Source organism: Numida meleagris, chromosome 5, assembly GCF_002078875.1.
Source record: "Numida meleagris isolate 19003 breed g44 Domestic line chromosome 5, NumMel1.0, whole genome shotgun sequence".
Classification (NCBI taxonomy): domain Eukaryota; kingdom Metazoa; phylum Chordata; class Aves; order Galliformes; family Numididae; genus Numida; species Numida meleagris.
Window position 1 is genome coordinate 64402976 of NC_034413.1, and position 14535 is coordinate 64417510.

The 14535-nt window shown below is 48.1% G+C and overlaps 1 protein-coding gene across 1 annotated transcript in view; it reads left to right on the top strand.

Moving 5' to 3' along the window:
- Nucleotides 1–14137, top strand: part of GPR39 (G protein-coupled receptor 39) — a 64787-nt gene extending 50650 nt beyond the window's left edge. The window contains exon 2 of the mRNA XM_021397956.1: nt 13586–14137. Coding sequence (XP_021253631.1) covers nt 13586–14106 — 521 coding nt within the window. The 3' untranslated portion in view covers nt 14107–14137. The remainder of the gene's footprint in view (nt 1–13585) is intronic.

Sequence of the window (14535 nt, forward strand, 5' to 3'; positions counted from 1 at the left end):
AGGAGCCGTGCAGCGCGCTGGTGTGCATGGGGAGTAAATTGGGGCGTTAAACAAAACCTCGGCTCTCAGCTGGCTGGGGTTTCAAAGGAAAACATTTCAAACGCTGAGAGAGATTGTGCAGTTAGCCGGTGATGCAATTACATGGCTGTAAGCTGTAGAAACTCTTTCAGTGTGGCACATATTAAACCTTTCAGAGGTAGTGCTTTGATTTTTAATTTTACGCTGTTGGCAGGCAATCAGGGTCTTTAATAGTATGGGGGCCAGAGGGAAAATGTTTCAAAACAGCAAGGATCTTATCATAGTGTGCAATTAATGAATAATTATTAAAAACCAGAAATAGCTGGAAGAGCAGGCAAGAGCTGGCAGTACAGTTCTCTGGTTTCAGGCCTGTAATGAAATCTCGGGAGAGGGAAGTGTGATATGCAGCTTTGTGCAATTAAAGCTGGGATATTTTCCCCCTAGTTGAAAGATCAGTGATCTTGAAAAAATATACCTGTCACTTACTTTGTTTTCAAGTCGTTTAATTGTCGTTGGTAAAGTATTTAACAAGCGTGGTGACCTTCTTCTTTGAGTTGGAGAGTTTTTTCCTGATGGGCGAGGTTTCAGGTTTGGGTTTTGTTTTTGAGATGAAGTGTGTCAGCATGGTGAGAATGTGTCAGCTATGAGAATGGGCTGCGGCAGCGCTGCAGGTGGGGAGGAAGGGCTTCACCTGCAGATCCAGGGCTGCGCTGTGTGATGCTTTGCTGCAGGGAATGGCTTTCTCTGGGGTGCCCAGGACAGGTTTTAGTGCTGGGAGTCTTCCTATTTCAGCAGAGGCTGGTGTCACAAGGGCTGTGGTGCTCTGCTGATCCATGGAGCTGCCCATCCTGCGTGGCTTTGGCACCGTGCAGCAGCCCCTTAAACCAGTAACTAAACCATGCAGCGTGGCCGTGTGCCATCTCTGGCCTTGTTTTCCTAAGCCAAAGTGAACTTAGTTTTTTGCATTTCCATTCGGTGAGAGCTGGAACTTGCCCCTTGGCTGTGGCAGCAGCCTCCTGTTCTGTTTGTGGAGCTGCAGGGCGTGCAGATAGGTGCTGTGTCACACTCGTGTCTTGTCACTGACATCCATTACTCAGGCAGTGACTTGCACATGAGCTTAAAGATGCATTTGCTGGAGCATCCTCTTCCGTTGAGTAGTGAACTGCATTTGCTCGCTGCTGTTTCATTATATATGAGCTAAACACAGAAAAAGTTATTTACAACTATCAGGCATTTCTACATGCAATATTAAGAGAGCTTTCTCCATTAGCTTCAAGAGAGAAGAGCTTGAACTTTGTGTGTGTGTGGTTTTTTTTCTTGGCTGCTAACACCCCACATTCATGAACCCAATGCAAATCCCAAATCCCAAATTGTGAGCTGCTTGGGTCCGCACTGAGCGGGGAAGAGAAGTCTGTGGGTTTCTTGGAAGGCTTTCTGGCTTGAGCGCGCTTCTGTGTATTTATTTGGACACTTTGCCCCAGAGCACGGCAGCGTTAAAGAGCTGCTGGAGCTGGCAAGCGCTCCAAGAACCCATCAGAGCTCCCAGACAAGGCGCTGTGAGGCAGCAGTCTGCTGCCTGGGGCGGGGGCACTGCGTGGTGGGGCACAGCCCCACGTCAGATCAGCAGTCAGGACTCCAGCTCCACCACTGTGCCGGGGCTCTCTGTGCCGCCCTTCTGTTTCCTGGCCCCAGGGCTTTTCTGTTTTCCTTTTCTCCCAGCTCACGTTCCAGCTCCGAGCTGTGCTGGCTCATGGGAGGCTCTCGGTCCCCATTCCCGTCCCCATCTCCTGGGCTTTGCGTGTTGCAGAGGTGCCTGCAGCTCGTGGCAAACTGCACTGCAAGGTGCACTCCGTGCTCCTGAGAACAGGCTGCTGACGCTCATTTGTTCCTGAAACAAGGCAGTGCTTTTTTCTTACTTCTTTCTTTCTTCTTTCTCTTTTGCTAGCACAGGCACCCGGGCAGTTTGGCTCTGTCCTTAACTCACGGTTGTGCCAGACCTGCTGTAAGGCAGTGCCAGCTTGACAGTCTCCGAGGAGCTGTGGGGTAAAGTGCTCTCGATTTAGAGACTGTTGTCGCCAGCTTATGGTTTGATTTATCTCTCCTTTCCAGGTGTGGAACTAAAAGTAAGCTGTCAGTGTAAATCACTAATTCAAGTAGAGTGGGAGAGCGGCACGCAGGCTGCATATTTAAATATCACTTAATGAGAAAAAAAAAAAAAAAATCCCTTGTTCCATCTGCATGTACAATGCAAATTTTTTTCTCTGGAAGTGTTGGATGGGTCAAGTGTCCTTTGGAGTCGTACTGCTGCTCCTCTTGTTACAAGAGCCTTGTGATGGTGCCATGGGGACCAGGCAAGGACATGGGCTGCCCAGGGCCCGGGCCAGGCCTGCACCGATGGGAGCAGCTGCCCTGCTGAGGGGCTCCCGAGGTGCCGTGTGTAGCAGAACGTGCACTGAAAATTAAAGGAAGAACACGCTTTTGAGAAAGCGTCCAATTTCTGGGTGCCCGTTGTCTTCCTTCCGCAGTTACCCGCGCTCCCATTATAAAGTGAAATATCTTGCTTTAGAAAAATGAGCAAACAAACAATAACTCCGTCTTGTTGATTTATTGGCGTGATTTTTTTTTTTTTTTTTCCAAAGGCGATCTCTAGCAGGCTTCTCTCTTGTTGCTGAAAACATAGCATTGTGCCTAAGATTGTCTTGTTCGGATCAATTTGCTAAATTTTCATTTAGTTTCCGAGCGGTTCCTTTTGTCGAGGCTTCATTTTGCTCAGACTGGCAACTCGAGAGGTTTCCTGTAGCTTAGCGAGATTGCTTTTCAATTGGCACATTATTCAGTCATGAAATGTTTCTTTAGTATATGAGCAGCTGAGTGGGGTTTTATTACAAGTATGAGGCTGAGTGCAGAACAACCACTATTTTGGGCAAATAACGAATGTAAAATTAAGCATGAGCCTTCTTGGTACCCTGCGATGGCTTTCTACGCTGTGTGCTCAGGTTTAAGGACTTATCGAAAACCTCCTGTAGGGCGTAGTAATGTGATTGACTGCGCACGGAATTTAAGCAGTAATGCAGCGTGTTGTAGAGACATGGCTGCACGAGTAAGAAATGAAACCATTTTCCTGTTATCAGAAGGTAAAAAGCGAGTAATTTTAGACTTCGTGATCAGCTGCTGATTAAACCCATCTTGGGCTGCGGTCGGCACCCAACCCTACGGCGGCAGCGGTGCAATTCCTGTGTTGTGCTGCAGCCCCCTCAGAGCCGGTCCTGCTCTGCGCTGTTGCCTGTTGTTTACCGATGCGCGTGATCGTTTCTACCTAACTGGAATTAGTTTCCGCCTCCGCAGGTGTCTTTTTTTTGTGTCCAATAAAGCTAACTTGGGTAAATGGAAAGCAGCAGGGGAGAAATATCCCTTTCTGAAGATGTCTCCGGGTGCTAGGGAGATGCTGCAGACGGAAGGTTCTCACTGCAGATGGAGCGTGTGGCAGAGACTTAGGAGACCCAGTGCTTCCAGCTGCATAAGGGCAGGAGACCAAGGCTCCTGCCCGTGCCCCCAGGCAGATCTCCTGCCTGGCTGTGCTGCGTGGGCTTTGCCACCAGAGGCTGGCTGCCCCACGTGCCCAGGGGCAGGCTGGCTTTGTAGTGGCAGCTGCTGGGGCCATGGTGGCACCAGGTCCCCATCCTTCAGGAGTGTTTGCTCCAAGAGAGCTGCTTGTCCTCTGCTCCATGGTTACTGCTGACCAGAAGTTTATTGCCAGAGGAGGAGGTGGTGTAGACTTTTTGTTTCAGTCTCTAACTCTTGACTATTTCTTTCTATCAGCTCTGGGGAGTGAGAGCTTCACTCTTTAGTTGGTGAAAACCATACAAAGCTCTAGAAGAAGGAATCTGAAAATCTCTTCCAGGATGGCTGAGCTGGTAGGTCTGGGTAGGAAACGTTATGTCACAGCTCTGGAACAGGGATGGGAGACGAGAGGCTCCTGGCTGCCGTAACAGGGCAGAGCAATGGCTGAAGCTATATAGCAGCATTTATTTCTGTTGCAGTATGGCTCAAACCGAGGAGCAGCAGTTGAATTCAAGTTGCATAGGGAAGTCCCTCAGTGCTTACACTTGCTGCGAATGCTGATATTTGGTCATCTGTCTTTCACAGTCATGTATTTATTACATGTGGGAGGGTAATTGTAAAAGCCTTTGCTCCATCATTGTGGTCCCACGTGCTCAAAGCTGGCGCCTGCTGCATCGGGCTGGAAAAGTGTTCTGTATCTCAGTATAGGGCAGGCTTAGTCCTTGTTAAAATCCCCTACTTCTTCACTGTGCCCCAAAAATCATCCCATTTTGAAAAAATGTACCCTGTGGGGCTCGGGTAAAGAAAGGAACAGGACTGTTTTCATAAGTTAAAAATCATTATAAGGGAGTTTACTTCAAATTCAGGCAAATGAGCTGATACCTTCAGTGAGCACTGAGGAGCAGGATGGAGCCCGCACTCACACGTGTGCCCGCAGCTGCCTGCCCAGCGGGGCGCTCCTTCTGCAGCCCCGTGCTGCTCTGAGCATGCAGCACGGCCCCAGGCTGAGCAGTGCCCCTGTGGGTCCGTGGCCGGATGTCTGTCTGTCCACACACCACCTTGCACAGCACCTTTGCCGTCTCTCCTAGCGTGGGGAGGCTTTGGGTCTCGGGCTTTGAATTAGGCTGCTGCAAGGTGGTGGTGAGATGGTGCTGAGATGCATACCAAGGGAAGGGCAGGTGCTGGCAGGGAGGAGGGCCGTGCTGCTGCGGGAGGCTGGGGAGCAGCGGGGCACAGCTGGGATATTTGCTGCCTTCACCGCCACCCACAGCTCTGACTGGAATTACCCAAGGGCAGGCCTGGCTTAAAGCTGGAACTGCCTGCCTGTGCCATGGCTGCCTTCTGTGCCCTCTGCTAGCACCCCGGCCAGGACGCGCTTCCAGGGGTCAGGATGGAATTGGAGCTTTATCCATCTGTACCTTGGGGACGGCCACCGTGAGCGCACGGAGCTGGGGAGCCCAAGTGCCCGCTGTCCCTGCTCCTTCCAAAAAACAGCGGCCTCGCACCCTGAAGTCTCTCTCTCCATTTCTCACGACACAGTTTCCAGGCAAGAAAACTTTGGCAGCTCTTGTGCAGATTGTGCTCTTCCTCAGACCTTCAGATAGGTGGGTGCTGGGCACAGGTGGAACTTCGGCTGCTGCTCAGACCACGTTTGTTTATCGTCTTCCTTCTGGAAAGGAATCTGTTCAGAGCAGAAACACACTCGCTGCCATCAGAAAGGGAAGGCTGTCGGTGTGCCTGCTCCCTGCATGCAGATCCCGCTGTGGGCTTTAGTGCAGATTTGGAGATGTAATTTCTGTGGCCATTTGCCTTGGTTTCTCTTCTCACATGGGCTGCTGCACATAAACCCCAATCGCATTTGGTCTTCAAAGCAGCTGGCGGTCCTCATCTTCCTGCCATTTGTGCATCAGTAATTCCATTTACATCACACTAGCTATGATGCAAGTTTTCTTCATCTGAGGCTTTTGGTACAGCGGTCTGACTTGGAGCTTGGTAGCACCACTCTGCTTTAGGAAGAGCTTTGCTGGTTCCCCTTAGGGTGGTTGGTTCCGTATAATGCTCAGCTCCGTCTCCGCGGAGCTCACGGTACCACACGTATCCGCTGAGCTGCTGTTGTGTTTCTGTATTTGTATTCTGCGGTGGATTTGTTCAATGATTCCTCCCGCTGAACTGCAATAGATGAGCTGTTTAACGTTGCGATGGCTGGGTTTGTAATGTAAAAACAAAAAAGCTCTCAATTCCAAATTGTGTTTGCTAGTTAGAACACTGAATTTAAATGAGATTTATATGGAAAATGTATTTTTCCATTGTTTTGCCAATGTAGAAAGAAAAACAAGACTTCAGTGTTTCTAAAAGGAAATCAAAGCAACCATGGCAAAAATGTGTTTTGCAAGGGAGAAACATCAATAAAAACGAAGCCCATTGCCTTCTACACATTTGTGTCCCTATTAGCATTTTTTAAAAATATTTTCTCAATGCGGAAATAACCATTTCCAACAAGCATGTCTTTTCTGACAGCTGGAATGCTGAAAGTCTGAAAGATGAGCAATTGAAAGTCTATTTATTGTGCCACGGCATGTCTTTGGGCGGTGATTTTGTGTCTATTTCCACGATATTCTTGATCGTCTTTCCGCTAAAGTAGCCCTGATTTAAATGCCGTGTTTCGACGGGGGAAGCATCAGAGTGAATGGAAACGAAGGGCTTGAAAGCTGGCGCGGGGTGCTGGGGCTGTTAGTGATGCACCGCACCAGGTGGGCACCTCAAGGAAGCAGAGTGGATCGCTGCTGCAAATGCCACAAGTTTGCTGTCACTTGTTTGCCCATCACGCAAAGGGAAGCGCACCCACAGTCCTCCCATTGCCAGTGCCCTTGTGGTTGGAATATTGAAGCCAAGGTGCAAGGTAAACTCATATTTGAAATACAGATCTTTGCGTAAAGAAGAAATAACGGCTGCCTCCAGGCAGGAGCCCACGTGGGGAGGTGCAGCTATCGCTGTGGAATGCTGTGGTACTGTCATCGTCTTTGTGGATTAACATGAACAGGATTTCCTCCAGTGACGTGTGAGCAGTGAGCAGGTGCCTTGCGAGCACACACCACCACTGCAGTCACTGCTCACATTCGGGCAGCGAGGCAGCGCCTCGGTCGTGCGATTTCCTGCAGTGTTTGTAGCTCCTTACCGGTGTTTGCACTGAGAAATGTCGCTGTTTAGAAATATTTGAGAAGCACAACTTGACCTTGCTAAGAACTGAAGATAACTGTGAGCTATTTTAAATTGCGAAGAAGTGGAACTGTTAACACTTGTGTCCTGACTAATTATATCTGTGTTCCCCTGACAACTCGAGATGCTCGTAGCCCCTATGGGTGTCTGGGGGAGTCTGAAATGTTACCCAGGTGCCCTGACAAGCAACCTCAGGGGAGGTGCAGGTTGGATATTAGCAAAAAAGTTATTCTCAGAAAGAGTGGTGAGGCATTGGCACAGGCTGCCCAGGGAGGTGGTGGAGTCACCGTCCCTGGAGGCGTTCAAGAACCGTGGAGGTGTGGCACTGAGGGCCATGGTTGGTGGGCATGGTGGGGGTGGGTCAGCAGTTGGGCTGGATGAACTCAATGGTCTTTTCCAGCCTTAATGATTCCGTGGTTGTATGACTCTGCCGACACCTCCTGCAGCTCGGAGAGGTTTACACCAGCACGCAGTCACCTGTGAGATCATGTATCAAAAGCAGCTGCAGGAGGTTCACACTTGTGCCGTGTTCTTCTCAGTGCTCCTGACAGCTCCTGCTCTCAGTGGAAGCTTTTACAGAGATAAAAATAAATTCCCTGGGCTGACACCACTCGGCAATGGACATGGTGCTGTTTTGAGGAAGGAAATGCCATTTACAGGAAGGATGCGTGCGTTGCTTTGGCATGTGTGATCTAGAGAGACCGTTTACGGTGTCTTCAGTTGGGAGAAAGACAACTCTGTGCTCCACAGCAACCTCTTTATTGTAACTTTGCAGTTCTTTTATCATTTCTTGCACCAAGAGGCAGCTTGCTGCTTTGTCGGTGCCCTGCACCTTCTTGTGAGACAGCACTGTCCTGATGTGTGTACCAACGAGACGTGTCTGTCGTAAGTCACCTGTGAGCCTGGGTTGAGCGCAGCGAGCACGGGGTGGTGCCAGGTCCCTGTGCAGGCTGCAGGAATCCCAGCCTGATACGGGAGCTGCCCCCAGATGTGGTTTCCAGCTATGTGGCCACAGGTTAACTCTCCCCAGCTGCATTCACAAAGCCAGCTGGTTGCTGACCAGCGCCAACCCGTGCTGAGAAGGGCAGGGCGTTGTTTGCCAGAGCTGCTCCTTGGGTGCATGGAGGTTTGTCTGCAGCCTCTGCCGCACTCCTTGCGTTCCCAGCCTTACCCCCGGGAGCTTTACGCTGGCTGTACCATCTCAAAGCACACCCTGTAGTTGCTGCTGGAGGGGGATGCTTGGTGTGTTACCACCCTCCCTCGCAGGGAAGCACTTCTGAAAGGCAAATCACCAATCCGCGAGTTGAGGATGGAAGGAGCAGAGTTGGTGAATAATTTGGGCTCATACAAAATGTATGTAGCAATGCATGTATCGACTCGCTTCGGTGAATATCAAAATTTATTGTCCCTTGAACTAAATATTGACACAGACAAAGCAGTGTCAATATTTATCTCTCAGGTTAATACATTTTTATATTCACCTCAACATCCATCAATATGTGCTTACTTTTACTGTGATGTTTGTCCTTCAGCAAGGAAACTTGCATGTGTGTGAGCGAGGGAGGTTTATATTAATGTTCTTTTCCTCTTTTAATCTTCGTCTAATGCTTTATCCCGCACATGGAATGCAGCACAGGCCCCACTCAAGCAAATCCCTTATTGATGGTTGTGGCACTGGGCGCAGGGCTGAGCAATTGATTTCTGGGTGATGTGACCTGTCACTGACAGAAAGGGCAGCAGAGCCACCTTTGTTTTATAGCCTGCCTGCTCGGTGCCTCTGCAATTGAGCCAGATCCGCTCACAGATGCGGAGCGTGGGGCACAAGCTGACAACCTGAGGGCTGCAGGGAATCGCTGCTCTTAGAGTGTAATGGGGTGCTCCGCTGAGTGGCTCTGCCCCTCGGGTCGAGCTCGTGCCTGTCCGTGGGGCACTGTGTCTGAGTGCGGCTGAAATGGTATTTGGGGGTTTTTGTTACCACCGTGGCCAGTGGTGGTATATTTGGGCAGCACCTGGATGGGGCAGCTTCCTTGCTGCGGGGATGAGGCAGAGCTGTGGCAGCCGCAGTGCCAGCTGTTTCCACGTTGACATTGAAGTGGCTGTCGTCAGTAGGCACGCAGCGTGTGGTGGTAGCGTGTCACATGCAGCCAACTGCAGCAGCGGGTGAGCAGCAGCTGGGAGGCAGCGCTGCATGGAGCTGCGTTGGGGTGCATCTCAGCGACCGCCGCGGGGTGCAGAGGAATGGCTTCTGTCCCCTCTAAACCCACCTGCTGAAAGTGACATTCTCAGCTGGTAGCTGAATCTCTGCTTTTCTTCTCTGGAGTTTGGTAGTGACCGAGCTTCCAACCACCCCGAGCATTGAGGTGAGTGGTCGGGTTTTCAGAGCGGTGCTTAGCAGAATCCCATCGGGAACAAGAGCTTTCTTTGTGCTTAGCGTGGCACGGTGATGGTGAGCTTACTAGTGAGGGACGGGCCCAGTATTCTCATCTCTTGGAAGCTGGTACCTGCAGTGGGAAGATGCTGTGACCAAGGTGTGAGGCGTTCATGCCGTGCTGCACCTTTGAGTTTAAAGGGGCCAAGTATGTGAGCATGACACGAGTGCTGAAACAACAAGCTCCCCGTGAAGCAAGTGCCTCACTGCCTGCACTCGAGTCATAACTCAGCAACCATATGCTTCTATTCCACTGGCAGTTGCCATTTAAATGTCAGTTTACAAGCAGATGTTAAGAACCCTCCATTGTGCTATTAATTAAATGACAGAAAACCAAAGTTTGAGGCTTAACCCAGCTCCGACCCGAGCTCTGTGCGTGGAGCAGCAGTGGGCGGGCACTGCTGGGCCTTGTGGGCGGACAGGAGCAAGCAGGGGTCACCCCCCCAGCATCGGGTAATGGCCCATGGCAGCCAGATGAAGGATGCTGCTGGCGTTTGCTAGTGACAGTGTTTGTAGACAACTCCAAGGTCTGTGGGTTGGCTGCCAGTGGCCAGGATAGAGGGAAAATGTGGGATTATAAACCTCTGTTACACAGATTTAAGCGCTCAGGTGCAAAAAAGACAAAAAAAAATAGTTCAATAGAAGGACAAGCAAAATGTGGAAGGAAGCCCTCTTTATCCTACCAGACGTCTGCATGCGTTTAAAATCCTTCCCAATGAAGTTCATAATGAATTTTATTCAGTCCCCTATGGCCCAGAGGAATGTTCTGAGCAATAAAAAGTATTGCTAAGGGAGAGATGGCTGCCAAGCTCCTGTGCTGTGCCAGCGATGCTTATTTATTATTGGCACTTAGCGCTACGTTTATTTTACTACTTAAATAGTCCTTTGTCACGTATTAAGAATTAATACTCTAAGATCCACTTTTGGGAAGTTACAATAACAATTCCCAAACTTAAATTGTTGAATTTGTATGCTTTAAAAGAGAGTTTGTCTTATTTTTCTGTTTAGACTAAACTATTAATTGAATGTGGCGTTCTGTGTCTTTGGCTTAGCTGTGTTAGCGGTTTTAGCCAAGCATCTTTTCATGTCTGCTTGCTGTAGTTGCTGGTACACTGGAATATCAGCATCAACGTTGCATGAATTGGAAGCTCAAACACTGACTTAAAGGTGGAGATGCCGTCACTTACACAGTCACCAGGTAACACCGGGGCTCCTGGCTTCTGCAGGCACGGTCTGGTGCCTTCTGAAGATTAAATGGAGTGATTCAAATGTGTGCTGGAAATTTCAGGCACAAGGGGTGGAGGTCGTTTGAACACATTACTTTGTATATAAACATTTCTCCAGGGGCAATGTGTGCTCTCACCTAGCCTGTCATTTCAACACAAAGTCAGGAAAGAGGAAGAAAATATGGATGCAGGAGTTGTTTTCACTTTAATGAGAAGGGGTGGAAGGGGAAGTTGAGCTGAGGAGTTTAATTCCTAGTGCACAGCAGCTTCTGGGGGAAAATGCACACGTACCGATACAAGATGCACTCTGATGTACAGTCAAGCTGAGACAAAGTGGTTTCAGCACCTTCTGCTCATTACATTGCAAGACTAAAATCTATACAGCCTGTGTACGAGTTCAACTTGATTGCAGCAATAATTCAGTCACAATGTTTACTATGCTAAGGTCTGAACGTAAAGCTTTTCTTTCAGTGCACTTGGGCTTACTTCTTCATACTTTCAAGTACGAACAGCTGGAAAAAATAATGGGAATTTGCCAGCAAGTTTATTTACACGGTGCAGCTCGTCTGAAGCAATACACGTTTGTTTTTTTTCCTGGTGTAAAAATTCACCATTACTTGTTCCTGGCAAGGGATGGGTTTTACAGACTTCTCCTTCCCACAGCTGGAGCTTCGCTGCACCGTGCAAGGGCACCAGTGGCCCATTTTTCACTCGCTGTACACACAGCAAAATATTCGATCGCCAGAACAAAAGTCTGAAAGATATAAGGGGGAAGCTCGGGCATTTGGCAGGCTGGACTGAAAGGAAAAGTCAATGACAAAGAATTCAGATACAGGTGAGAAATGAGACTTGCCAATGCACTGCGTTTGAGTTTGCACGCACTGTTTGCTGACAGCTTTTCACAGCATCAGTCACAATTTAGGGAACTATTAATCAGCGTGATGAAATATCCTTTGTCTAAATAGCAACAAAAAAATTTACACAATAGAACTTATTTTCTTTTCCCTTGAAAGATATCACCTGGCAAGCACAAAGACCACAAATCAAGGTCTGTAAAATTCTTGCCCATTTTTAAGCTGCACAGGAGAAAACGCTCAGTGCAGTCACTGCTCAGGGCTTCTTGTTTTCTGCTGGCCCGTGCCAGGACCGCTGTCCCTGTATTTGTTCAGACAGCAGAGAAAAATGCACTGAAGACAAGAAGATAATAAACAGATTAACTGATGGCAGAGATGCTGCAGGAACTGAAAAAAAATGAGGCAAGAAGTCAGAGAAGAGTGAGACAGCCAAGCAGAGGGGGCACAGCATTGCTAAGAACAGGGATGAGAGCAGAGCCCCACAGCTGGGGGTGCCAGGGGAGTCAGAAATAGCAAGAGAGCATTTGTCACTACCGACTGAGAACAAGCTGCCCCGCCTTCTCCCTGCCCCACATCTGTTACGCTATGGCTGTGTTTTTCAGCTACTTCTCCATCAAAAGCACGGTGACATTAAGTGATTCTGGGAGCAAACGATCAAAAAGATGACCTTTATCTGGGATCTGTCATTCAGTGAGGTCATATATTTGGTTTTGTGGGTTTTTTTCAAAGTAACTATGGCTTTCATTAAGAAAATAAATTTTTTTTTTTTTTAAACTGATGTTTCATGCCTTTTCTTTGATCGAAGCGGTGGTGGTGGAGAGAACCAGGACACAACCTGTCCTAAGTCCTGGCAGTTTCGAAGTGATGAAAAAAACTGCTTCTCTTTTCTGTCCTCCTTTGCCCTTACATTCATGTCTTCTCACCAGTAAGACAAGTGCCTAATACAGTATTTCAGAATTGTGTTCCTAGGGATCTGTTTAATGACATTCTAGACAGGTAAGAATTAAAATGTTTCTGTGCTTCTGTTGGGAAAGGAGGCAAGACGCTGGAGGAGATAAACAATATAACAAGTGCCTACAAAAGCGTAAACCATTCACCACCGAGATACTCTCTACTACTTTGTGCACCTGCAGCAGGGAAGCCAACCTGCAGCTTCCACTCCTTCTTAAGCATTCAGATAAGGCACGTTTCCTGCAAAGAGAAAAACAAAGTGGAAGCAGTAAACTTGTGATCGGGTTTTGTTTCAGAAGTAAAGCTTCAGGGGGAAGCGCCGAAGAGGAATTATTCTGAATCCTTTGCATTTTAAGTCAAGTGTCAGGACACCCAGCACACACCCATGTCAGAAGCGGCCGTGCGGGCGAGCACTGCAGCACGCTCCCTGCTCGGCCTCCTGCTCCGGAGCAGAGCTCGATCACGGCACCGACCCGTTCCTCCAGGGTCGCAGCTCCGAGGCTGACATGGCTGCAGCAGCTCTGCAGCACGCCTGGCCTCCGCAGCGGAGCTCTCAGACACCCAGCGCTGAAGTCACTCCCTTTGTAATGCCATTAGTGATGCAGCAACATGTATTTATATCTACATGTAAATACAAAATGGTCAGATACCGCATTTTTGAGCATAATTTATAATCTGAAACCGCTTACACTTCTGTGACTAGGCTTGGGTTTTTCTCATTTACATTCATTATTTAATTCCACTGGAATTCAATTTTTAAGAAAGTCCAACGTATCTTAATTACCATAAAAAGATCCATACACATTTTACTTAAAAATATCTTCTGTAAGAGGAAATTTACCAAAAATAACACCAAATATATTATTATGCATACAGTTTTTGCTTTTTTTTTTTTGTCAAGTACAAACAAGAATCAGATCTCTTCTGGGTATTGCCTGATCTTATATGGCTATAGGTTCTATTTATTCTGTTTGTTTTTCCAAAGGAAAGGGGAAAATGTAAGAAGTGTAAGAACGCAGACCAAACCAAGTATCCATTCCTTCCAAAGATACAGGTATCGAGGAAAGAACATTGAAAATAAATAACTAAATGGCAGTAGGTACAAAGGACCACTATCCAAGCACTGTGCAGTCTTTTGTCATAGCATATGCTGCAATGACTTTGTAACAGTTACTAAAACAAACAAAAAAGGCTGTTGGCAGAAAAAGCTGTTAAGCAAAACACTGAAAAACTTGGTACTGTTTCCTAACAAATAAGTGCAGAACTGGTACTAAATACCTTTTGTTCCCCCCCACCCAAGTATTCACACTTCTCCCTCTTTTTGTTCATAGGACTGATTGTTGCAACCCTGGCAATATGCTGGATGCCAAACCAGATAAGAAGGATCATGGCTGCTGCTAAGCCAAAGCAGGACTGGACTGTCCCCTACTTCAGGGCGTACATCATTCTTCTTCCCATCGCTGACATTTTCTTCTACCTCAGTTCTGTGGTGAACCCCCTGCTGTACAATATCTCTTCTCAGCAGTTCCGCAGCGTGTTTCTGCAGGTCCTCCGCTGCCACCTGACAATAGAGCATGCCAACAAAGAGAAGTTTCTGAGAGCCAACCTGAGCTCCAGAGCAAGGAGCAGCCGGTCTCTACGCCCACTGCTCTTCATTTCCTCCAAGCGCAGTTCTTCCACAAGGAGCAGTAGCAAAGGTTTAAGTACTTCTCAGAATGAGACCAACCCTGATTGCAGTCCGCAGAAGCCAGACCTTGAATTGCAGGAGCCCAGCTTGGAAGTAGTGCCACTAGAGACGAGCTCGAAGCCTGGCCCAGACGCACAGAACGGCCTTCGTGAACATGAAGTATGACTTCATAAGGCAGTGGGCAGCAACGAACATCAAAACACACGAACTAAAGTGGCTGAAGACTTGAATCTTAAAGTAATAACACAATGGATTTGTTTCCAGTTATGCAAAAAGCGCAGGAGTTCTGTATCCTGCTGTTGAATTTCCAGTGTGCACTTAAAAATCTCAATCTGCTAACTGAATTCACAGAATCACACAATCACAGAATTGTAGGGGTTGGAAGGGACCTCTAGAGATCATTGAGTCCAACTCCCTTGCTCAGTCAGGCTCTCTACAGTAGGTCATACAGGAAAGCATCCAGGTAGGTCTTCAATATCTCCAGAGGACACTCCACAACCTCTCTGGGCAACCTGTTCCAGTGCCTGTCACTCTGAGTAATGTTCTTCCTTGTGTGAGGATGGAACTTAACGTGTTCCAGTTCCTGCATTAGCT